The sequence below is a fragment of the Podarcis gaigeae genome (genome assembly GCF_964106915.1).
Source record: "Podarcis gaigeae genome assembly, chromosome: 9".
Taxonomy (NCBI): Eukaryota; Metazoa; Chordata; class Lepidosauria; order Squamata; family Lacertidae; genus Podarcis; species Podarcis gaigeae.
In genome coordinates, this window is record NC_139685.1 from 54,444,830 (window position 1) to 54,471,148 (window position 26,319).

A 26,319-nucleotide genomic window follows, 5' to 3' on the forward strand; every position below is an offset into this window, starting at 1 on the left:
ATGAAGATTTAGCCTTTTTATTTGGATCATACTTACACCTCAGTTTTTAAAAATGCATTGTACAAAAAACCTGGGACAAATACATATAAAAGCTTGCTTAATACATTCTAAAACAAGGCCAAGTAGCAATTCAAATGACTGTATTAACAGGAATGCACAGTGTCTTTATTTGTGTCCCTTAATATTACGAAGCAAAGAGATCATTTCTTCAGAAGAACAGTTTAATTTCTTTTCTAAACAGCAATTCATACAAGTAAATTAGATGAATTTAGTCGTCATCAGAGAAATGGATATGCTTGCTTATCTCTTGTGTCTTCGCTAGCCTCATTTTTTCAGCTTTTGCAATCAGCTGTAGAAGAAAAAAAGACCAAGAAGCATTTTCTAATTACACTGTATTGTCATTTTAATTTATCATGTGTCAGAGAAGATGAGGATTAACACTCAAACCAACATTTGCAACTATAACCTTCATAAAACAAATGTAGAACCCTGCTGATACTGGAAAAGACTGAGCAAATGTTAAGAAATTTTTAATTCCCTTTATTTCAATGGAAGACATTTAAATTGTTGAGAGCCATAGATCTTATATTTGACAACACCATCCTCATTGTTCCTCTTCAGAATTGTAACATTTAATTAGCAAGGTACCGTATTTTTCCTTCTATAACACGCAGATTTTTTCTTCTAAAAAGGAAGGGGAAATGTCTGTGCGTGTTATAGAGCGAATGTGTGGTCCCTGGAGCCGAAAAATCATGCAAAAATCAAATCGCGGCGCTGCACGCTGCACAGAGAAGCGAAACCTGAAAAGAGGAAGCGGCTGCTTTCCTGCATTCTGCCTCAGGGTCTTACTGCCCACCCTCCTCTGTTTCGTTGCTGTGTTTGCTGAAACAGAACAAAGAGCAGGGAAAGCCCCTCCCCTCCAGGCAAGCTCCGGTGCTGCTGGGGGAGAGGGAGAGAGAGGGGGGAAGGGAGAGAGAGAGGGGGGAGGGAGAGAGAGAGAGAGGGAGGGAGGGAGAGAGAGAGATGGCTGGCTTGGGTGGGGGGAAACTTTTGCCTTTCTTTCCTCCCTCCCATTAAATCCCTCTCCTGCATTCTTAGCCAGCTGCTTCTCTGCACACCCCTCTAATGTCCCTTCTTTGTTTTTCCTTCGCTCCCCACTTAAAATGTGGTTACAAAGCATGGATCCTCAGGATCCTTGCATTGGGTCACCCCAAATTCACCATCAGATCACATAGCATGTCCATGGCTACAGCCTGCCCCCCCCAAATCACGCACCCACTGTTGCCTGGGGCTGCAATGGTGCAAAAATGTGGTTAAAAAGCATGGATCCACAGGAATTCTCAGGATTTTGGCATTGGGTCACCCCAAATTCACCATCAGATCACATAGCATGTCCATGGCTACAGCCTGCCCCCCCAAAATCACGCACCCACTGTTGCCTGGGGCTGCAATGGTGCAAAAATGTGGTTAAAAAGCATGGATCCACAAGAATTCTCAGGATTTTGGCATTGGGTCACCCCAAATTCACCATCAGATCACATAGCATGTCCATGGCTACAGCCTGCCCCCCCCAAATCACATACCCACTGTTGCCTGGGGCTGCAATGGTGCAAAAACGTGGTTACAAACCATGGATCCACATGGATCCTCGGATCTTTGCATTGGGTCAGCCCAAATTCACCATCAGAGCACATAGCATGTCCATGGCTACAGCCTGCCCCCAAAAAATCACGCACCCACTGTTGCCTGGGGCTGCAATGGTGCAAAAACGTGGTTACAAACCATGGATCCACAGGAATTCTCAGGATTTTGGCATTGGGTCACCCCAAATTCACCATCAGATCACATAGCATGTCCATGGCTACAGCCTGCCCCCCAAAAATCACGCACCCACTGTTGCCTGGGGCTGCAATGGTGCAAAAACATGGTTACAAACCATGGATGCACAGGGATTCTCATGATTTTTGCATTGGGTCAGCCCAAATTCACCATCAGATCACATGTCTGTGGCCACAGCATGAAGCACAAAAATGATACATCCACTGTTTCATTCAGAATGTTTTTTCCCTTGTTTTCCTCCTCTAAAAACGATGTGCGTGTTATGGTCAGGTGCGTGTTATAGAGCGAAAAATACGGTACTTCTCTAATGCAAAAACACAGTGGGGCTAATTCAGCCATTAATCCTGTATCCTTAAAATATTTGCTCTTTAAATAAAATAAAATACTTTGGTGGAAAATGTTAATTTGAATGTTTGAAATCCTACAGCATATCTTTAAAATGAAGACACAGATTCTAAAAACATCTTAATACAACCAATTGCAGCAGGTGAAGTAGAATGCAATTAAAGAACACTTTAAGGAAAAGCACCACTATTCTTAGAAAAACAAGATGACTGACATCCAATCTCTGAAGATGGTTTGGAAACTTCAACTGGTCCAAAATGTGGCATCCTGATGGGGATGAGGCAGGTAGCATTGGTGACACCATTGCTATGCAAGCTTTACTGATTACCAGTGCATTTTACTATCAGCCCCAGCCAGAACCACCACAGGTCAAAGATAACGGGAGTTGGAGTCCAATGGATGGAGGGCCACATGTTCCCCACCTATGGGCTATGCATACAAAGTTTACAATTTATGCCAATGTGAACCTGTGGTCTGAGCGTGCATTGATGTAAAATACAAGCAAAGAGGATGACTGATAAGCTTCGTGAACAACATATGGGATAAAGAAGGCACAGTAGGCCAAATCATGCCTCACACAGTTCTTCAACTAACAAGGGAGCAGTGTGTTTTGCTCGCAGCTGGAATAAGGTCCAGGTAACATGGGGATTTAATATTTCCAAAAAGGGGGACCAGCTAGTGTGTTTCTTTTTGTCCCAGCAATCCTGCATTGATAGCTGCACACACATTTGGGGTGGGTGGGTGGTGCATTCCAGTGGTGGGTGAAGCCAAAGACAAAAGTGGATGGAGCAATATAGGAAACTGACATTTATACAGTTGGCTACATTTCCACCGCACAGTTTCCTATATCCTCTATTGCTCTTCAACCAAGCAAACCAAGGGAAGTTATCACCATTGCAATGACATTTGGAGTTCTGAGAAACAAGATTTTGCAGAGCACGTTTCCATGGAAAGGTTCTCACATTTTTTCTTTTTTTGTATGATCTAGATAATATTTCTTCTAGTGCAAACTCTCAATATAAAGGATTTCATGGATGTACTGTAGGACTTAGACATGTTCAATGTACTTAATGCAGCAGTGCAAGTTCTTGCCCATAATTAAAAAGGTAAAGGTACCCCTGCCCATACGGGCCAGTCTTGCCAGACTCTAGGGTTGTGCGCTCATCTCACTCTATAGGCCGGGAGCCAGCGCTGTCCGCAGACACTTCCGGGTCACGTGGCCAGCGTGACAAGCTGCATCTGGCGAGCCAGCGCAGCACACGGAACGCCGTTTATCTTCCCACTAGTAAGCGGTCCCCATTTATCTACTTGCACCGGGGGTGCTTTCGAACTGCTAGGTTGGAAGGCGCTGGGACCGACGACGGGAGCACACCCCGCCGCGGGGATTCGAACCGCCGACCATGCGATCGGCAAGTCCTAGGCGCTGAGGTTTTACCCACAGCGCCACCCGCGTCCCATGTTGCCCATAATTAAATCAGTCCAAATTCTACCTTTATAAAATTTGATTTTAGAAAAGGAGAACCCCACCATCTGACCCCAAAATCATTGTACAGCATGCAACACTGCTGTAAATCAAGTAAGGTTGTTTCAAGAGTTTCTGTTAAATAGGCATATATTGGCAAGAAAAGGCTCAGGTTGGAAGAATAGGATTGATGCTCTTCAGAACCCTTCCAGTGCTACAGTAGCGCTAATGCCACATTAGGGAAGGAGTATCTAGAAAGGAGGAGCAACTCATGAAGTTCAAGAAACACTGAATTAAGGTATTTAGCTTTTAAATATTCACCTGCTTTATTTATATTTGCATTACAGTGACCCAAAGTCCCAAGATCTGCTAGGACATTAATAATATAAATATACAAAATCAAACTCCTAAAAAGCTTCTCCAAATCTATCCAATACCAGCATTATTTATTAAATGTCCGCTATGTTAATATTTAAATGGTTGTTTATAAGCTATGAAACGGATGTTTCTTAGAGATGCAAGATGACAGAAGAGGGTGATAGGAAAATGGTAGCTAGCTGCTGCTACTGTTATCTGCAATTTAACAGTTTGTTTTGATAATACTGGTTGTGTAGATTAATCTGCAGTTCTTTGCTTAAGGAACTCTCAGGGATTCTGGTAGAAAGTACCAGGAGGTTAAGGCTATTCACAGTATTACATACTGGGACACATGAATGGTTAAAACTGTTACTTTACTTATGGAAAGAGGGTACAGATAAAATAATAATTTCTATTGTGTCTTAAAGTTATAGGGAGATATGGGTTCAGATGGGATGTATGGATTTTGTACTGTTGCTTTCAAGATTATATTCAAATGCATAACAGAAACCCTGCTTTTAAATAAATTATGAGATTTCTTTGGAAACTGTTCAATATTCTCAAATTATTGGAACTCCACCTTATTTTCCAACTGCCAAGCATGCATTTGCACTGAAATAAGGAAGGACACAGTAACTGGAGGCAGGCAAAACACTATTTCTCTTCTATACAAAATGTAGCAGACAGAAACAAAGGCTCCATTTCCTTGGGGTAAATCCAGGATTGGAGTTCATGAAAAGGAAGATGCTAATTTACAAGGCTTTACACCAACCATTAACACTCAAGTGGTTAATGGTTATGCAAAAAATTAAAGGGTAATTAACACTACAACGTTTCCTAGAGAATTTTAGTTGCATATATTCAAAAAGGTTAAAGCAATGTGAAACAATAAAATTCAAGACTTATCAGATCACTGGGCTCTAATAATGTGTACAGTCTTAAATGTTCTGATTCTAGCTTTTAAAATCTATAAAATATTCTTAACAGAAAATTGTTCTAGAAATTACTTTTTCATGAGTAAAATACATTAGTGATTTGTTAAAGAATCACGTGGATAAAAATTAGGAAAAAACAGTATCATTAGAAGTTTCTCTTTTAAAGAACTTGTTACTTGATTTAGACAACTCCTTAACATTTTATCAGTCTTGTAAGCCCTGCATTTTATACAGTTCTTAATATTTAGCTAAGTGCTTTCAGAAGTCATTTAACATGAGTCCTTACACAAGTTTACCAGATACTCTACCACTGAGCCCTTCCGCTTGAATATAATCAAGCCATTTTTTATTAAGTAAAACCATTTGTTCATCTAGTCCTGTGCTCTCTATACAGACTGCCAGTAGCTTTCAAAGATCACAGATCCATTTCTAGTTTCAAAAAACTGAATCCGAGACCTTATCCATATAAAACAAGTTAAGTTTTATAAATCTGAGTTAAGATGCTTGCCCCCAAAATCCAGAGTTCTGAATTGGTTATCTTACCTTCTCTGTACCCCGCTTCTTTTCTCTTGGTTGATTAAGTTTAGCCTGTCGGTCCACCAAGATCTTCTGCCAATATCGTTGTTCATGATCCCCTGAATACAAGAATGTTGTAACTGTGTTATATCTGTATGAAGGAAGATGTTTTGTTTCCTTGGCTATATCAATACAACAACCTTTTTACAACTTTATAAAACACAATTGTTGCTAACAGTTTCTTTCTTAAATGAAATACATGTTAATGCAGGTGTAGGGAAGACTTTGGCCTTTTAGATGTTGCTGAACTACAACTCCCATTATCCCTAGCCATTAGCTATGCTTGATAGGACTGATGGAAGTTGTAGTTCAGCAACATCAGGCGGGCCAAAGGTTTTCCACACTTGCTTTAATGCAAAGAAAAAAGTTCTTGTGAAGATAAAAGATGCATAATTTTATGTCTCAGCTTTCTATCAATGAGAATTTTAAAATATATTTAAAAAAAAAATTAAAGGAAAAGAGACACCACCAGCGGAACTTTATGACATTCACTTCTTATAACATTCTCACTCCTTATAATCTGAACAGAGTAGAGGAGGATGCAGAATAAGGGAAACCATGTCCTGATGATGATATACCATATCCTGTTTAACACACACTGGCCTCAATCCAGCTGTTTGCAAACACAGTAGTAGGTTTTTGTCCATTCTCACAGACTGAAAAGCTCCTTCAAGGACTGGGAGTTCATAAAATGTCTGTCCTGCTGAAGACAGAAAATGGTCTGACGTGATGGGTGTGTGCTCAGTGGGCAAAGCCCAACCCATGTTTCCAGTCTTCAGTAGTAAAAAGGCAACAAAAAGGTGGTGTGTGTCCACCACCTCTGGAGAAGTAAAGTCATGATGTGATGAGTAACCTTAATGGGCTTTTTCACCAGATGGAAACCCATAATTTCTTACCCAGCCACTTATATAGGCAGAAACACTTGGTTCCAAAATTGTATGGCCCTAGCTATAGTTAGAATACTTTTTTTTTTTGGGGGGGGGGAGAGAATTCAGGATACAAATCACAATTTCAACAAATCTTGAAATAGTCGTAAAACTGATGTGGCATATACAAACCCAGTGAATTTCAACAATAAATCTTACCTGAAAGGATCTCAAGTTTCCAATTGTGTTTCGTCTGTAGTTCTTTATGTGATTTTAATAAAGTTTGTGCATCTTCAGGAGTTTTAAGCCGCACATGACACTCTGTGTCACCTTCCAGCAGGTCAACATAAGCAACATTAGCTAATGCTGCTAACATATCCTGTGGCAACACAAGCAAGACAAGCCATTAGAATTAAGGCTTTTATCTACTTACCACGGTGCTTTTATGTACTTACCATGGTGGGGAGCAATTTTTCCTACATTTTCACAGGGCTCATATACCACACTCTTAAGGAAATACATCTCTACTATTAACTGTTTTCACTTATTATCACTGATGTGTCACAAACAAAGAAATCTATTTCCTAATGCACTTATCTGGAAGCACCATTCATGAGCCATGAAATGGAGGGTGGGTTGACAATTACACTTAACCACAGAATGGTGATTGCAAAAAAATGCAAAGAGAAAAGAGAAAAATCTGTCATGCTAGTGCCACATGATCTAGATATCTTCTACCAATCCAGCTCTAATACTCTACACACTCTGGTTTACAGCTCTGAACCTTTAAAGCATGCTATAATTCACCAATAGAAGTGGATACAATAAAGAGTATCCTCTTATCTCTAGCTATGACCATATTGCTGTCATGAGCAATCTCAGACAGACATTTAATATTTAGATGCCAATGTCAAGTTTGCCTTGCTAATAGCCAAGATGATAAACCTGAAGTTACAAAACAATAAGGTTAGGTTAGGGCTTTATCTTTCTCAAAGACGTATCTCAGTGCTGTCTCAGAGAAATCATTAAATCATAATAAAGCTTAACAATAATGAAAGCACTTCACATACATTATCTTGTTTCAAGCCATGCAACAATTATGTAAATATAGGTCAGCATTATCATTCTCATGCTGCAGACTACAGGGTAGAGGGGTGAGACGGAGACTATGCTACTTGCTTTAAGCAATCTAATGAGTTCACAGCAGAGGAAATATCTGAACTGGAGACTTCTGCAGCTCAACTTTAAACTGCTGTTCCACACCAGCTGTCTATACTAGACTATAACAAGAAGCACTCACAAGTTTTTGAAGTTCATTACAAGTATGAACAAGGTCAATGTTTAAATTTTAAGGGGCAGAATTAAAATACTACTGTACACGCAACATGAAAGCCAGGATTGAATGTCACTTTAAACAAGTTTTAAATAAATTGCTGTTTGTGTGTGCTTCACTCCTCCTCTGCTCCTTTCAATGTGCTGAGGAAGAAACAAACCAAAGACTGGCTTTATGATACCTGTGAACCCGCACTTGTGGTTTGTTTCCCCATCAGGAAATCATAAAATCATAGCATCACAATTGTAGAGTTGGAAGGTACCATGAGAGTCATCTAGTCCAACCCCTGCAATGCAGGAATATTTTTTGCTCAATCTGGGGCTCAAACACACAACCCTGAGATTAAGAGTCTCATGCTATACTGACTGAACTATAGAGGCTTGGTTGGGAAGCCATACCAATAGAAACAACTTTTACAGATAAACTCTTTCCTCAACCAAAATAGTTTGAAATCTTTTTTGCTCTGATGTAGATTTTCTCAGCCTGGTTCTTCAATTAAACAATCCTTTAGCAAGTATTATAAGGCATGTGCACACCTAGCTGGCGATCAGAATTATGAACAAAGGAAACTGACTTATACAGAGGTATACCACTAGTATATCTAGCTCAGAACTGTCTGCACCAGGGGTAGTCAACTTTCCACATGTTGTTGGACTCTAGCTTAAGGTTACCAGATGTCCCCGTTTCCCAGGGGCAGTCCTTGGATTTACAAATCAGCCTCCATACAAAATCCTATCGTTCCTACTGAAGTTGAAAAGTGTCCCCGGATTCACTGAAAAAAATCTGGTAGCCTTACTCTAGCTCCCATCAGTTCTAGCCAGCATGGCCAGTGGTCAGGGATTATGGGAGCTGTAGGGCAGCAACAACAGGTAACTGATTGGCAGCAGCTCTCCAGGGTTTCAGAAGGGGGTCTCATCCAGTTCTACCTGCACATATTGGAGATTGAACCTATGACCTTTTGCGTGCTAGGCAGATGCTGTGCAACTGAGTTACCTTGACCTTTTGAAATGCTATTCCATATTCAAAAGATTTCAAAGCAAATTATAGCATTTACCCCAAGGCTACAGAGGCATTACCTTGATGTGCTTCCTGCCTGGCAAGGGCTCAGCACTAATGATCTTCACTATTACGCCACCCTCAAACTGGGGGCCCATTGTGTGAACCTTTTCAACAGGAGCTGAACCATCCTGGGAAGCTGTTCATTTGAAAAGGAAGAGAGCATTCATCAAAATTTCACTTGTAACAATTTACCACTGGACAAATTCAAAATAGCACAATACCTCTCTTAGTATATTTTTTATATTGGGTATATTACTAGGAATATTTCTATAAGAAGCAAAGGCAGTCCAAGAGAAAAGAATGTGAGACAGATCTAAGTAGCAGTCAAGTGTTATTTTCAAAACATATTTTTTAAAAATAAGTTATAGGTATAACATGATACCTGCAACATCTAGCAACAATTAATTTAAGCCTGCACTTTCTATTTGGAAACAGAGTCTAAACAAAACTCTAAACTCTAAACTAAACTAAACTACTTTTGGTTGTTTCCCCCTCTGTTCCTCATCCCCTCCTTTGTGAAATATTTAGGTGGATGAAAAGTTCTGGAAAAACTCATCAGCTATTTTCTGACATTTTTGGTTGGTTCTAATGAAGCTGGATTTTGGAGAAACAGATAAGATTTTCTTAGTAGTTTGACATATATAGATCACTGTTGGTGGCATCAAAATATGCCTCAACATGACAAGTAAAGGCCCTGCAGTTTAAGTTATAAGCATGAGCAGTATATCAATAGTACCATTAATTCCAGTTATCAGCACATACAAAGCCAAACAACTACTTTAAGGTTGTATATTCACAACCTGATTGTTGTGCTCTTGTGAAGTTAACACTCTCATCTTGTACTGCATATATGGCCAATGAACATTAATTAAAACAATATCATTAACTTACTTTGCAAAGCAACCTTAGACAATCTTTCTGAATGCTAAGTGAATTTAGATAGATTTGATTCTTCTAAATCAGTGGGCAATGAATAAAGAAACTATTCACAAAGTTGGTACAGAAATGGGTTGTTACAGCGAAGCTTAGCACAAATTTTATTTAGTTCTCAATTTTTTTTTATAATAACAGTAATATTGACTACTTTGATTTCTTCAACAAAACCAGTGAGAAAAACTATGAGACCTCTGGCTTGTATCCAAAGTTGGCCCTACTTAGAGCAGACCCACTGAAATTAATGAAACCAAGTTAGTCATTTCAATGGGTATATACTGAGTGGTGCCGGACCCTAACTACACAGCATACAGAAACCTAATGCCAGAAAATTCATTTACTGATATGCAACCTCTTGGTTCTAAAGCCCAAAGGTTGATCTTGGATGCTGAACACTAGTTTATTCTTCAGTTTTTGTAACATTTCACAAGTTCTCCTGTATACATACAAGTCAGTGCAACTGGTTAAAGAAAATCAATTTTGCATGATGTGACCTAGAGAAATTTTCGAGATCTGAAATTTTCCCCCTCTTAATCTCCTTTCTGCTTCCAGGAAAACACTACATGCTTCTTAATATCCAAATATCCAATCACTAAACTACAATTAGCATGTCATTTCTTCTGTTAAGGATAAGCACAAACTATGAAGAACCTCACAATTTTCTTTACATTTTCCATTTCTTGCTGCTGGCTGGTTAGGTATACAGGCATCTGTTTCCATTTCTCCAGCAGTCAATGTTTTTATTTGGGCCATTGCTTTTTTCAAAGAGGACATGCTGGCTTTCTGTAGTGCCAAGTATTCTTGCTTCAGCTGCATCCATTCATTTCTAGAGTGATTAGGATTAAAAAGTATGAAAAATACACAAGCTCAACACTCTATAAAGAAATCTAATTAAAATGATCAGAAACAAATCTATCTTCAAAAAAAGATTATTCAAAAAGTAAAAAGAGACTGGTGGATCATGCTTTTTAAAAACCACAATAACAAAACTCAGTTCAAATGCATACCACATATAAGGAAAGACACAGTCAAGAAGATACCACCATGGTTAACAAATGGAGTCAAGGAACTTATTAGAGGCAAGAAAGACTCTATCAGAAAAATGGAAGTAGTGCATGAATGAGAACAAAATGGAACAGAAATTGTGGCAAAATAAATGCAAGAAGGCAATAAGAGATGCAAAAAGAAGAATCTGAGGAGCATATTAGAGAAGTATATAGCTAAAAACATTAAGAACAAAAAATAATAATAAAAAAGCAAAGCGGGAAAGCAGTAGGGGTTGGGGTGGACCTCTGAACTACAAGAGAGTCGAAACATGTACTAAAGGACAGAAATGAAATTGCATTTATCTTCATGTCGGAAAATGAAGAGCAGATCTCTGAACCTAAACTCTCCCCCCCCCCCAGGAAAGGAGTCTGAGTTAAATACTGCTGACAAGAGATGTATTTTGAGAAATAAAAAACAACAAATCTGAACATGAGTTACTGGGTAACACAAGTGGTGAGAGTGCTGTTGCACTCCTGTCAAAAGGACATGAAAAGAGCCAAACTAGTCCAGCATTCTGTTCTCACAGTGGTCCACCATATGCTTAGATAGAACATAGCATATGCTTAGATAGAGCATAGCCTAGTAGCATGTGGGTTTACCATAGGCATCTGGTTCACCACTGTGAGAACCGGATGCTGGATGAAATGGGACTTTTGCCTGGCTCTTCTTAAGATTAGCAGTCACTAATAAATTTCCAGTGTGGATCCATTAGCAATTGATTCCTAAGAGTATTGCAAAGACTGCTAGGCTAGACCTTGGCCTAACCTTAGGTTCTTAAGCAACAGTACATACTCAGGATCAATACCCAGAGTTTAATTATGCATTAACTTTAAAAATCCTCAATATGCAATCTTACTTTGTACATTTCTACAGTAAAAGACATCAATGCATCACAGATTAACACCAAAAATGTAAAAGTAAAGCACAAAGACTGGTCAGTCTGCCTCTGCTAACCAGTTGACTATTTTTTAAAAAGTGAGGAAAAACTAGCTAGAACGTTCTCAAATCTATGGAGACAGGAACATTCCTACTGTTCAAATGCAGCAGAGAGGAAAGCCCAGCATGGAACCAAACAATATATTTACATTCATTTAACATGGAGATGTTTCTGCAAACAGCTAGAGCCTTGCTGATAGAAACACAATGGGGATAGTGCAATTGAGAGAATGATTCATTGTTAACTTAATCTGTGCTATCAAATAAGCAGATACTTTTTTATTAAAAAAAAAAAGATGGTATCTTAGGGTAATAGTGAGAGAGGAAGAAAAACAAAGATTCTGTCCCACCCAGGAACATACATTCTCTGAGAGAGGGCTTTAAATAACAAATGATCTACCTAATGACTCTGCGATAAAGGGTCAATGGTACCCTTTGCTAAAGTATGGAGTAAATAGAAGCTGGAGCAATACTTTATTAAAGGAAGCTGAAAAGGAAAAGAACACCAAAGCGAATGAACAAGGTACGTAACAAAATGGAAAGTAAGGTAATGTTTCTTTTAAAACTAAATTATTTGCTATATTTAATGCTTTGGATAGCAAAAGGTGCTGCTTTATGTGGAACCCTTCTACTTTAACATGGAGGTGCTTTCTGTGTGTACATAAAAAGGTAAGTGCTTCCATGTTTTGGCAGAGGTGAGTCCAACTCCACCATGAGTTGTTTGTAACTTGAGTGTTCTTGTATTGCTCAATTCAACATCATGGAAAGAACCATTGTCAGACATTTGTTTACTTGACTGCAACATTTGTTATAGTCTAATCCATGTTCCAGCAAGGTGTGCAGAATCTCTGTAACAGGATATTGTAGAGAAAACTTGCTTTACCTGCCCTGTTTCAAGATGCTCTCTGCTTTTGTAGAAAAGCATGTTTTGCTACACTGACTGAAGTAGGAAAGTGAAGTGTGTGATTTATTAAACACCTGCACACTTACTTGGAAGCAAATCTCATTTATCTCAGTGGGCTTCCAAGCAAATGTAGTTAGAACTGCAGCCTGAAGCAGGCAATAAACTACACAGTATGTAGTCCGTGAGTGAGGAAGATTCTAACAAGAATTCTGTAATTGTGTTGGTAAGCTTTTGTTTGCTCAAAAAAGTCACATCTGACAGTGATTCAGTCAGTGTGCTAAAAGAACTGTACTGAATTTAAAACTAGGTAATTGTGAATTGTTTGCTTTGGCTTTTTATGTATAGTCTTTATAATTTTGATAATTTTATAACTTATTTTGTGTTTTAAGATTGTTGAACAATGCTCTTGAGCTCTATGGCAGGAAAGTGTTTATGGATATAATTTAAAAATAATGCCGCTTGATTTATTTTTTTAAAGCAATGGCTTCAATCTTTTTCTTTCACAGGAAAAATTCTCACCTAATATAAGGGACTAACCACTACTTTAATGTGGAAGTACTTGTTTTATTCCTTTAAAAAAGTGCTTTCATATTTTAGTGATGGCAAATCCTATTTAATCATCTTACTCAACATTACCCAATTATTTAATCACCTTACTCAACATTACTCAATTATTTACTAGCAAAAAATCCAAAAATATGGAATTACATTTATCGCATGTTGAACTTCTTCAAACAGGGTTACGAGTTCAAGCATCCTCCTGAAGGATTTTCTGCACTTTAACATGGAGGTACTTGATGGCTATTTTTAAAGTGAGTGCTTCTATGTTTTAGTACTGCAGGATTCTACAATCAGAAAATATATTATTTTCCCTCTAGTGAAAATAAGTTATAGGGATTTACTGGCAAGACTTCAAACAGTAAGTCATTTTACTGTCATTAATGTCAACAGGTCTATTGGTCAAAAGGAAAAAGTAGGTCTTTTCTATGTGTGATGTGTTCATTGCTGTAACCCTTTACCGTTGCTGACATGCAACTCTGTTGTGTGAAATCTGGAATTGCACTTTAGCAATGGTGATGGATTATGTATTAATGCATATAAGAGTTAATACACATGTGGCCATTGCTCCTATGAAGCTTTGGTATGAATTGTGACAATAAAGAAGTATTTACTTTTGATATCGACTTCATTCACCTATATTTTACTCTTTTTTAAAATGTGCTTTTGCAACATGTATAATAAGAATGACTGCTCTAAAACTGTATAATAAAACTAGTTTCTATCAACTTCTGAAGAATCATAACCCGGCCAAAGCTTAGAACATTGGCATCTCTTTGATTTCAACAGGAACAAATTATCATATTTAATTTGTATTTCTGTATAACTGTTGAACTGGCTGAATGTGCCTGAGAATTTTTCCTCTCAATTGGATACAGCTATTTTAAAAAGGTGTTGCACAAAATGAAGAAAACATTCAAATTCTTCCATCTATGTTCAGAACTTTTTAAAACATCTTTCACTGCCTCACAAACTGTTTTAAAATCTCTACTGGAACAAACTTTGAAGTAATGGCCATCTAATCTTTTAGGCTCAATCCTTTGCTCAAAATGATTTCTTTGAAATTGTTAGCAAAGGATCTGGTGTACCTCTTGCACCCTCCATTTGATAGTATATATGTAAGAGCCACTCACATGTACACAGATTTTAAAGAAGGCGAATGACAAAGTAAGCATTTCAAAAGGATAAAAAGGTTCAATAAACTTGTTTTAAAACATGAAATTCTTTTTTTAAAGAGAACAAACCATTTCATCTATCCACAATGCAATGCAAATATCAATTTCACAGTGATATAATAGGTAAAATTGATTTGTTTTACAAATGTAAAACAAGTTGCATCAGCAGAGGAGTTTTTATTTACCGTAACAGGCTAGTTTGTGTGCTTCAATATGACAAAATATAAGCTGCGGCAGCAACACTCCTGAACTGAAACAAGTTGACTGGAAACACATAAGCAGCACTATTGACAGGTCAAAATTAGGTAATCTTTTTTCTCATGGGTGGTTAGTACCTAAGAACTCTAAAACACAGTTCTTGTGTAGACTACTTCATATCTGGGAAGTAGCCAAACAGCAGCTTCTGGATCACAAGCAGCCTAACACTGTATTTTACTGTCAATACAGTAAGACTCAAAAATGCTTTAACATACTTTGAAAGGACTCTCAGTGGGATGACCTCTTCTCCCATCTTGTGTCTCTCTTTATGTTTCTTTTTATGTTTCCTTTTAGATTTTGAAAGAGATGTATCTTTCTTATCACCAACCTCTCTCTCCTCTTCAGTGGAAATTTCTAAGTGGAAAAGCAAAAAGAAATAGCTAACAAGCAAAGAACAGCTAGTTATAAATACTTTAGTGCCTTTCCTCCAAGGGTTTGATTCTGGGTCACTTTAGCAAACAGTCTAGCAAACTGACTACTATACTATACTGACTCTACTTTGAAATAAGTTCATAGAATAACCAAGTTGGAAAGGGCCCCATGTCATCTAGTCTAACTCCGAAGGAATCTCTGAAAAATTACCCCCAAACTTCTGTTTAAATACCTCCAATGGAGGAGAGGCTACTACCTTCTGAGGTAGTCCATTCCACTTAACAACTCTTAACGGCTCTTAAGTGACAGAAAGTTTCCCCCAATGTTTACTGGGAATCTTCTTTCTTGTAATTTGAAGCCATTGATTTTGCTCCACCCCCTGGAGCAGGAGAAAACAAGTTTGGTCCATCTTCTACATGACAGCCCTTCAGATATTTGAAGATGGTTACCTCTGTCTTCTCTTCTCTAGACTAAGCATACCCAATTCTCTCACCCCATTCCCCAAATGGCTTAATTTCCAGGCCCCTTTATCTTGGTTGCCGTCCTACAATACTGTGTATATGTTTAAATATTACTTTACAGCATTATTAAATTTCTATCCCATCTTTCCTCCCAAAGGAGCCTAGGGCAACAAGCAAAATAAATAAAAAATACAGGATTTTGTTTTTCTCTCACACCTAAAACAGGCATATCTTCACAGCTAATAATTTCAAGGGTTTCAGGAACAGTACATTTCAGCCATTAAATGCCTGGGTAAACCAGAATGTTTTTAAATTCTTCATAAATTTTAGAAGACAAGTACCTCGCCAGGAAAAGCACCACTACTCCTACCAAGAAGTACCTTCATATATTTATGAAAATATTTGTATTGTATTCATAAAAAATATCAATTAAATTGACAACATCCACACGTGTATACAATAAAAACCATGTAAAGCATCAACATCAACAAAGCATCACCCAGTGGCAGCCCTACCAACAGAGTCTTGCCTGCCACTCATAGGGTTCCAGATGGCCAAAATTGGGAGACACTTCTTTATAGACTTTTTGTAGGCATCTTCTATATGCCTACATGTCTACCACAATTTCCATTTCAGGTAGAAACACAGAAGCAACAGCATTTCTCCAGCTGTTCTCTCCATAGTTCATGGAACATAATGTTTTTTTGTATAAACTGCTTAGAGGTTTATTACAATCATGGCATATATAAGTTGCAAAATACAAATAAAACAAATCATAGATGTGCAAGCTGGTCTTGCATCTTAAGTAGTAATAAATCCTCGTTCACCCCACTTTAGCTTTTAATACATTGCTAACAATGGCAGGTAAGCAACAATGTCCAACTTTTACAACGCCCTTATTTTCATCTAATCTGACCACTTGAATAAGCATCTTTTTACTTGTCTGCTACTTATCCAAATATAGTTCTGCTGTTAAAATTAATTATTTCCTGGTGTCTGAATTTACTCTCTCCTCAGGTTTTAAACTGAATTACATTTACACCACCAAGCTTATATTACCCAAAATCTCTGTACTTGGTCAGATATTTCAGTGAAATTTAAAAATAGATTATCTGCCTCTTACCTTTGGGATCCTCTGGTCCCTCTGTAGATTCCTCTTTTGTAGAATGAGCATCTTTCTGAAATGTTTTCTTCGCCTTTACAACTGACACCTCTCCATCCCCAGAGTGGCATCGTTTCCGCTTTCCTGGTCTACTTTCTCCTGTACCTGAGCTTTCCATTCTATCAAACTTCCTTTTCTCTTTCTTTGAATACGGCCGTTGGACTTCTGATGCTTCCATTTCAGAGCTCTCAGACATTGTCCTGTGTCTCTTTGACCTACTTGTGTGTTCTGTAGTAATGCCCACATTTAATTCTTTTGCTTCTGCAGTTGGTTGCTGGCTACTCTCCTTCTTTGTTTTGGATTTTTTCTTCTTTTTCTTCTTCTTTTCTTCTATATAAAGTGAATAATATCTGTCTTGACATTCTGTATTTCAATTATTACAAGTTTATCCCACTTTGCTTCCAGGGAACTCAGCATAGTATAGAGGACTACCTTTTATTTTCTGTCCCACAACATTTTAGCCTCACCCTGTGAGTTCTGTTAGGCAGAAAGATTGACTGGCCTAAATAACCCAAAATATCACAAGGTATATCATGCTTATTTAACTCCAGGAGTCAGCACAATCCCAGTTTAGCAAAATCAGAGTTTGAGACTATCATGTTTTTTGTTTTAGAAGGAGTGCTGAACAAGAACAACTAAATAAAATAAGATATTTTCATGAAAGACGTGATACTATAAACCCACAAAGAAAGGGTCTGGTAACATCTTAAATAACTACATAACCACTTCATGCACTTGATGAAGTGGGCTGTAGCCCATGATAGCTTATGTCATTATAACTTTGTTGGTTTTGCTACAATTGACTAAGATGGCTTCACCTGAAATTTGTCACAATAATCCTATTTACCCTGAATATTTTCATGGCTGTAATCCAGAAATCATCCAAATCAGCCTAGCTGTATTTAATTTTTAGTTCACTAGTTTCAATGGGATTAAGCAGGTTTAACTATCCTCTACCAATCCACTATTGATATTCAATGGGCCCCCTTTAAAGACTTAAGTAAAAGTTACAATACCTTTCAAAATGAATCCAGTTGAACAGAAAAAAATATTTATATTGATAACTGGAAAGTAGTGTAAAACAAAAAGGAGTGGAGCATGGGCGTAGCTGGGGGGGCAGGGAGGGGCAGCTGCCCCCCATCAATAAAAATCAATATAAATACATAGCTGAGGTTCCCCACCTCCCGCCGCAACAAAAGGCCTGCTCCCCTTTACAAAAATCCTGGCTATGCCCATGGATTGGAGTACATTGGGCCATACAATGTTAACAGAAGATAAAGTAAAATATAAAGACTTGATGGACAAAAATAACGCTATCACCTTTCTACTCACCAACTACATTGGAATCACTTGATGGTAATGCAGGAACGACCTTGTTTTTAACTGTTTTGGGAAACATCCCGGGCTTTCTTGGTGCATCTTCTGGAGGATTATTCAAGTACTTAAATTCAAGTTAGAGAATGTAAGTTAACTGCTAATAGTTATTTTTCCACAGACGCCCCTCTATATACCTTTGTATCTATAATTTGTTGCATGAAAGATATGAATTGGTTACTTTTGGTTGAAAGAAGATCATGAAGAGAAGCAGGGAAGTAGCTCAGTCAGTAGAGCACGAGACTCTTAATCTGCGGGTTGTCGGTTTGAGCCCCACATCTGGCCAAAAGATTCTTGCATTGCAGGGGGTTGGACTAGAAGATCCTTGTGATCCCTTCCAACTCTACTATGATTCTAAGTTGTGGGTTTAAGCTGATTTATATTTAAATACCCACTTTCTGGCACAGATATGTACTGAATTAAAGAATAAATATGAAGGGCAATCTATGCAGGAAGTGCTTACTGCCATGAAAGTATGCATAGGACTTTAACCTAAGATACAAGTATATTCTATGTACTGCTCTTTGTCAACTATTAGCATGGTGAAGTTTAGCATTTCAAAAGATTCAGGACATAAACTTCCCAACACTAAATGTGTCGTATAGCCCACTAAATTTGGTGGGACTTAGCTTTGAGTATATATGGATAGGGTTGGACAGAAAGTTAATTTTAGCAATGAATTTTGCATGCTGGCCTTATAGTAAAATGAAGGGGACAGAATATAGTTGCCAGTGGAAAGGAACCAGAAACTATGTAATACAAGAAAACATAATCTGCCTGATGAAGTATAAATTAGTAATTTAATGAAGTTTACATTCTTTGCCAGGACATTTTAAGTCCACTGCCAGGGTAAGAAACTTGCTGTTTTTGTTAATTTCACTAATTAAAGATAAGACACATTAATATATATGTCTTTGTAAAGTTTTCAGAAATTACAGATGAGTTCAGATAATTTTGTATTTCTAAATTCTCAATGTAGAGAGCCCGTAACATATTCTCTGAAGTTAAATAGCTGTAACTACACAGGGAGTAAAAAGTAAAATATAGGAATACAGAAGTTGAAACTGTATATAGACATGAAGCTAAATAGTAACACAGCAAACCATTATTTCAAGTTGTTCACAACTGACCTCAATTGCCTTTTCTGCCTGTTCCTTTGTTTCAAATTCAACAAATGCAAATCCCTTTGGGTCTCCGGTAGTCTTATAGCGAGGGATACTGATATAAACCACGTTGCCACATTTCCCAAATACCCTTTCAATCCAACTATGATTGACATTTTTCGGAAGTAATTCCTACAGCAAAAGCGAAAAGCAAATTATGGGTATATATATTCATACTGAGGGACGCAGGTGGCGCTGTGGGTTAAAGCCTCAGCGCCTAGGACTTGCCGATCGAAAGGTCGGCGGTTCGAATCCCTGCGGCGGGGTGCGCTCCCGCTGCTCGGTCCCAGCGCCTGCCAACCTAGCAGTTCGAAAGCACCTCCGGGTGCAAGTAGATAAATAGGGACCGCTTACCAGCGGGAAGGTAAACGGCGTTTCCGTGTGCGGCTCTGGCTCGCCGGAGCAGCGATGTCACGCTGGCCACGTGACCCGGAAGTGTCTCCGGACAGCGCTGGCCCCTGGCCTCTTGAGTGAGATGGGTGCACAACCCCAGAGTCTGGCAAGACTGGCCCGTACGGGCAGGGGTACCTTTACCTTTTACTATATTCATACTACTGAATGTAATAAAAGAACCATTACTTTAACTGTATGCATTAATGTCCGATTAACACAATTTGAGTGAACCATGAAATAACTTTGGGAGGTAATTCATTCCAGTCCTGTTCAGAGTAGATACACTGAAGTTAATAAACATGACTATTTTCATAGGCCCATTTTAGGTTGCTAAGGCTGTCTTTTTTATTGTAAAGAGTAGTTAAGACTCTGACATTTGGAGAGCAGCACTCACAGGAAAGACAGGCTCTCTTCACATGTCAGCTAACATTGCAGGTCCCCAACCTTATGATGCACAATTATCAAGCTATTATTATATGTACAAGAGGGTGAACTGAGAAAGAGCTACAGACAACAAAAGTGAATTATCATTGCTCAAAGCTCCTTCTAGGAAATAAGGTTATGAAAATTACCTGCATAAAAGTTTAAATTAAGCCTTAGAAACCCACATGCAACAACATGATAGGCAGCACACAGATTGGTTCCATCCAAAAGACCTTGTCCTATATACCAGGATTAAAGAACCATGTTCAAGGCTTTTAACACTATGCATTCTTCATAGCTGCAGATCAAAAGAAGTAATTTAACATAATGGATTTTGCATGGTTTCACATTACTATATGCTTAACATCAAAATGGAAAAAGACTACAGGTTGCATTCTTTTTGGGGGTAATTGATTCTACAGAATTTTTTTTTAGTGGCTGTGTTTTTCATAAGCTATTTTGCTTCCATAATTTTTTTTAATTGGACACTAAATAAATGGATATCCACAAATCAAATTAGTTTCCAAGTAAACCATGTTGTAATTGAATCTTAACAAAAGAATAATTCTTTGATTAGCAGACTTGTATAAGACTTTTCTTTTGTATGTGTAATACAGAAAAGTCTCAAAAAAAGGTTGCAGTGGTCAGGAAGAGGTGATTCCCAGCTGCATAGTGCTTTGAAGGTTAAAAGCAACTGACAGCCAGTGAAGTAGGACAACCATGTTATATCTTCACACCTTACTGCTCTTCTTAGCTATCAGCTGGTATATTCTGAACAAACTGATAGTCTTCAAAAGCGGTCCCACGTACAACATAATGCAGTAATCCAATCTACATGTTACTATAGTGCACATAACTGAACAAAGGTATCCTGGTCCAAAATAAGCTTGCAGCTTGGCCAAGACAAGCTAGGTCCAATTTTGACCTGGACACACCACACACTATGCACTAGAGCTGAATGACCGCAACAGAGAACTAGCTCTACTCATGGAGGCTTCTCATGCAATTTAAATTGTGCTGGAGAAGGTGAGCCAACACCTTGTTCTCGCCCTCACATGAGAAATGTGCATCTGCATAGAACTTTAAACATTTTTTTTTAATCCAGCAACCTGTTTCAGTGTAAGAGTTACCTCATTTGCATGGACTCTTATTCATTTGATAGGTGGAAATAGATTTTTATGCACCAAGACCTGTTCCTCCCCCCCAACAAAATAAGTTGGGCAAACCATGTACATAAAAGCTGAATGCACCAACTGGCAGAAACAAGGAGCTTTGGATCAAAACTACAGAAGAGTCAAAACTACAAAAGTATCAAAAACCATGACAAACAATTGACGATATTTCATTAGCCTCTGCTAAGGAGAAACTGCAGAGAAAACGCTAAATGAAAAACGTGAAGTTCAATTTAGACAAGCAAGAGAGTTCATAATTATTTAGATATATCTTACCACATATACTGTACGACTATCCACATCTTTAGGCTGCTCACCCAGTGGCTGCCGTCTTCTGATTCTAATTCCTTCTAAATCCAACTACAAGACACAAACCAATTGGGAAAGTCAGTTCCTCCTAAATCCAACCATAAGACACAAAGCAATTAGGGAACTCTTTCCCTCAATATTTGTTTGCACTCAGACTGACACAAAAACCAAAAGACAAGGTTTTATACTTACCTCTACCACAGATGAACTTTTAACTGCACGTGCTATCAATTTTCTGTCAGTGGTTAGCTTTTTCATTTTGTTAAAAGAAACCAGAAGTGATATGTCAACATCTAGAAATAAACACATTCCAATTAGAATCATAAGAACTGTAGATTTGGAAAGGACACCAAGGCTCATCTAGTCCAACCTTCTGCAATGCAGGAATAAGGTAGGACATCCTGCATCTGATATCCCACCCTCTACTGTGATATGTAACCCTCTCCATCCCCACACGACTTCCGCTGCTTCCCTTGTACTTGACATTTTCTACTATATGATACTTTTCAATGCTCGTTTCCACAAACTTACAGATAAGGATAGTGGGAGTAGTCACCAAAATCCCTTTAAGAACCCACAGCAGAATATTTATTGCACACTGGTTCTCTGAAGCACTTCTATAGATACACATAAAAACATTTGACAAAATTAAAGCAAAGTCTGCATAATAAATAGTGTAGACAATTTTGGTTCTCAGCAGCAAGAAGCATATAAACCAAAAAAGATTCTCTTCCCAGGTGTTACATAATAGCAAGGTGTTTTATTTCTAAATTAATTAACTCACAACCATCTCTTGATTTTTCTATTTGTTCTCGAAGAAATCTGTCCTTGTGAAGATTGACATCGCCAAACCAGAAGTCTACTTGCTTTGCTATATCTGAAAGCACCTGTTTAACTCTAGACCTTTTCTTTTTTTCACGTTCCTTTCTTTGTTCAGTGGTTTCTTTTTCCATGGCTTTACTTCTTACAGTTTCAGTTTCCATTTCTGTCACCCTTTCACCTGAAAATGAACATGAAATTATTATTATTTCTAGTCATGGGATTATACTGTGATCCTTTGAACCTTTATAACATTAAGCTCTGTAAAACAATGTTAAATGGGAAAGTTTTATAGAATTCTTACCCTGCTTTCCTCATACAACAAATGTGAAGTATGTGAATGCATTACTGTACTCTTTTTATTGAATCAGAAGCTTTGTAGAAACATTTTCTCCTCTACTTAGAAGGTGGTACTCTAAACACACTGGGAACTAGACAATCCACCAAAGCGGTTTTAAACTGTTCTTGTGTTATTATGTTATGTCTTAATGTTGCTGTAACCTGCCGTGGGACCTTACCATAAAGGGAAGAAAATAAATAAATGTTAACCATTTCTCATTCAATAATTCTTTAAAGCCTTATTTTTATTTTTAAAATTCCTTAATTTTGTTTACAAATGCAACCCTTGCACAAAAACATCAGTAGTATTGGTTGCTTCCATATTATGGCCCTTTTGCACCACTGAGGCACTGCTTTCTGAAATCAGCTTAAAGCAAAATTAATAGCAGTGGTCAAGATAGCACATAATAATATGAAGATCCTTCTAATGGTTACTCAGGTCAGTTCCACTCAAAAAAGGTTCTCTGCAAGTTTTGTCATAAGAGAGAGAAAAAGAGAAATTAAAGACCTCCATCACAAGAGCCGACTTTAAAAAGTAATCTATAGTACAATCTGATATATGTCTATTCAGAAGAAAGCTTCATTCATCATTTTAAGGCAATGGAGTATATGATTGCAGCTATAAGAGAGGCTATTCAAAGAGAAGTAACAGGCTGTTCATCAAGTAGAGGAGAAAAAATTTGCGCTCTGCTTCTTATGTGCACAATGTCTTAACAAAAATACAACAGCTCTAATAGCTACTTCATGCAATAATCATTCTGACAAAAGCCCCTGCATCTTAAAATGCAGCAATATCTTGATGAGAGACCCTACAGACTACAACATGAGTACTTCTACATGGAAGAGGAGTGAAGCTCTTTTTCTGCTATGAGCTGACTATTCAAGATTAAGGTCAACATGTTTCCAATTATAGTTTCCAGTGTCAAATGAGATCATGCTGTGTTTACTAGGGCAGAAATGCAACATAGGTACAACTCTCCCACTAAGATCTTTGGCTTACCAAAATGTCAGTACTGGATTTAACCACATAATGAACATAGGAAGTTTATTCTAAAAACAGAAGGTACTGACCACCATACATAGGGCTAATTCTCACTTAATCACAGATGTGTAAGAACCACAGTATAGGCAACATCTACATGTCATATTTCTTGGAAACTATAATACTGCAATACTGGAAACTGCTCTCTTGCAGTTATGAAAGCTTTAATAAACGATTACGACAAATTCATAGGTTAATCTATTCATGTCTGAAAGTAGGATGCAGCTTTTATGTTAGACAAAGTATTCTTTGATAATAAATTGCTGGATACAATAAGTCAGGATATGTGCATTGCTATCATGCCTTGTTTGTGAGTGTCTAAAGATATTTGGATGGTGATTTCTGGATAAAGAATGCTGACAACAAATCAGACCTTGGAATGATTCACCAAGGCAATTTCCTATTGTTGAGCAAGTAATTAAGGCAAAAGGCCAGTGCACAATTAGTAGTCTAGCTTCAAAGAGAATCATTAAAGCAGCTATGCAAATAGATGTCAATTTTACAGTTTGCATTCTTTTTCTAACCTCTGCCCCAAGAACACTTAGGTTCAATTCAGATGCACCATCCAACCATGATTTATCATTTGGCCTTGCACATACCTTCAGTCCTCTTAGGAGCAGTTTCCCTCCTTCACTTACTGGTACTATTCACTAACCATCATTTTCTGTGACATCCAAATAGGTGAAGACAGTTTTACTGCATTAGAAAAACACTTCCATCTTTCCAGGATACTATCAATTTGCTCACAATATTTCATCCACACAAACATTGGTTAGCGATAATCCTTCTTGAAGTGAACCTGAGATCTTATGTTGTGTGCTCTGAATTACAGCCATACTGTGGAACTTGGGAATGCTTCTAGGCCAGTCAATTATACTGATTCTGATACAAACTTTCCAGCTGATGACCTACTGTCATACTGTAACAGGCAAGTGTTGTTTCTTATGCACATTTCCCAACATGTCTCCTCCTCGAGATACACACCAGGTTGAAGAGAGTTCCTCATACCCCAAAATGATTAAATGTAGTGCTTATTCTGGTTTCAGTGGAATAATTCTAATCTTTGTTAGTAGCTTCCTCACCTAGATCTCACAGTTTATTTGTGTACCACATAAGCACAATTAGTCTTGCTCAGACATGTTCTCTCTCCCTACCCCCACCCATTTCAAAAGTACATTTTTTTTCAATACTCCACAAAACAGAAAAATACAAAAGCAGTTATCCAACCCCCACATCCACATTGCCACACGTCAGGTAGGCACTGGTGGGCAGTTAAATCAACTTTGGTTTCAATTTTCCCTGCCTTCGGATTGCACTCCTAATGGGTAACATGAAATGCTACAAACCCGACGCACATTTACTCAGGAGTTAAGCCGCACGGGACAGAGCAGCATTTATTTCTGAGCAAACATGCGTTCGGCTGTGTTATACATGATTTTTTTTTTCGGGGGGGGGGGCTCTCCGGATGTAGAAACGTTGAGACTGCTGTTTCCCAGTGAGCCAGATGATTTTAAAAGCATCTGATTTAGGCTGGGCAAAGTCAGGTTCAGATTCCCACTCACTGGATAATCTTAAAAATCTTACTAGCCGAGAGTCTACCTCACAGGGTTGTTTGTGAGGACAAAACAATGGCTGTACCATATACCGTACACCCGAGCTCCTTGGAGAAAAAGCAGAATATAGTTAACAGCTCTTTAATCAGTATTGTACAGTATTAGCATATTGTATATCATTAACTCTGCGCTTCACAAGGCGAGAGAAGGGCGACGAGGCGACCAGCAAAGCACCTGAATGACGCGCTCGCCTCGCGTCTCCTCAGCTTTAAGAACGACCGCGAGACACATTCCCGCCGCCCCGCCCGTGACGCAGCACTCGCTGAAAGTTATTCCTCAGAGCGGCACAGCCAAGGCAAGCGCATGCGCGGACGTCACTGCAACGACCAGAGTCCTTTTAAGACGAGGAAGAACGGTTCACGCGACTCCAGTTTTAACCCGCCTCTTTAGCGCTCAACCCGCTTCGGGACTGACCTGATACCCCGAGACAGGGTGAAAGATGCGGGTCAACGTCACGCACACGAGGAATAAATACCCCTTCTAAGGCCTGGAAGAGCGACGCTCCTGTATCTTACACCCCCCCCTCCTCTGTCACGCTGTACTGTTAAATTCTCGCGCGATGCGCGGCCGACCTCGGCCTTCTCCGGCCCTATTGGTTACCAGGAGCTCGCTTCTGCGCAGGCGCGCGCGATACTTGCACATAGAGATAAGAAGTGTAGACTGACACCAAGCCTCCAAGAAATAAAAAAGGAGGTCCTTTACGTTTCCCTTTGGGAGCAAAAGTAGTACTGTTCTGTCCATAGGCATCTCCATAGTAACTACCCTATACAATTCCAATACAAATTACAGCGCAAAACCTTTCATGGAGACCATTTGGTTTTACGTCAGAATGCTGCAGACTGAATGCTGTTTTTGTCTCGCCGCATAATCCTACACAAACTCATATTAGAGCGACGACGCTCAATACCTTCCTAGCAGTGGAAGTGCTCAGAGGTACTCCTCCCGACAGCCACAATCCTATGCACGTTTTACTCAGAAGCAAGCTCCTCTCAGTTCAGCGGGGCTCCTTCCACAGTTTAAAACCTCACTTTGCCGCGTGGATCTATCACCTATTTCTCTTCCCTTCTGGGGGTGGGGCAAAGCGACGTTTCCCA

At 38.6% G+C, this 26,319-nt stretch overlaps 1 protein-coding gene across 11 annotated transcripts; it reads right to left on the reverse strand.

Annotated features, from left to right (window-relative positions):
- Nucleotides 1–26,287, reverse strand: LARP7 (La ribonucleoprotein 7, transcriptional regulator). Of its 11 annotated transcripts, none has more exons than XM_083756579.1 (14): nucleotides 26,133–26,249; nucleotides 22,197–22,412; nucleotides 21,944–22,029; nucleotides 21,605–21,705; nucleotides 21,380–21,463; nucleotides 19,083–19,247; nucleotides 17,911–18,019; nucleotides 16,540–16,908; nucleotides 14,799–14,937; nucleotides 10,362–10,531; nucleotides 8,790–8,908; nucleotides 6,600–6,759; nucleotides 5,482–5,573; nucleotides 1–349 (listed from the first exon to the last, which is right to left on the reverse strand). In XM_083756579.1, exons 4-14 carry the CDS (start codon nucleotides 21,668–21,670, stop codon nucleotides 269–271), a joined length of 1,554 nt encoding a protein of 517 aa, XP_083612705.1. In that variant the 5' UTR covers nucleotides 21,671–21,705; nucleotides 21,944–22,029; nucleotides 22,197–22,412; nucleotides 26,133–26,249; the 3' UTR covers nucleotides 1–268. The 11 variants fall into 11 exon arrangements, with proteins under 11 accessions (XP_083612705.1, XP_083612706.1, XP_083612713.1 ...); XM_083756580.1 differs by lacking the exon at nucleotides 26,133–26,249 and adding an exon at nucleotides 25,640–25,818 and having other exon boundaries at nucleotides 10,374–10,531; XM_083756587.1 differs by lacking the exon at nucleotides 26,133–26,249 and adding an exon at nucleotides 25,640–25,818.
- Between the last annotated feature and the right edge of the window lie 32 nt (nucleotides 26,288–26,319).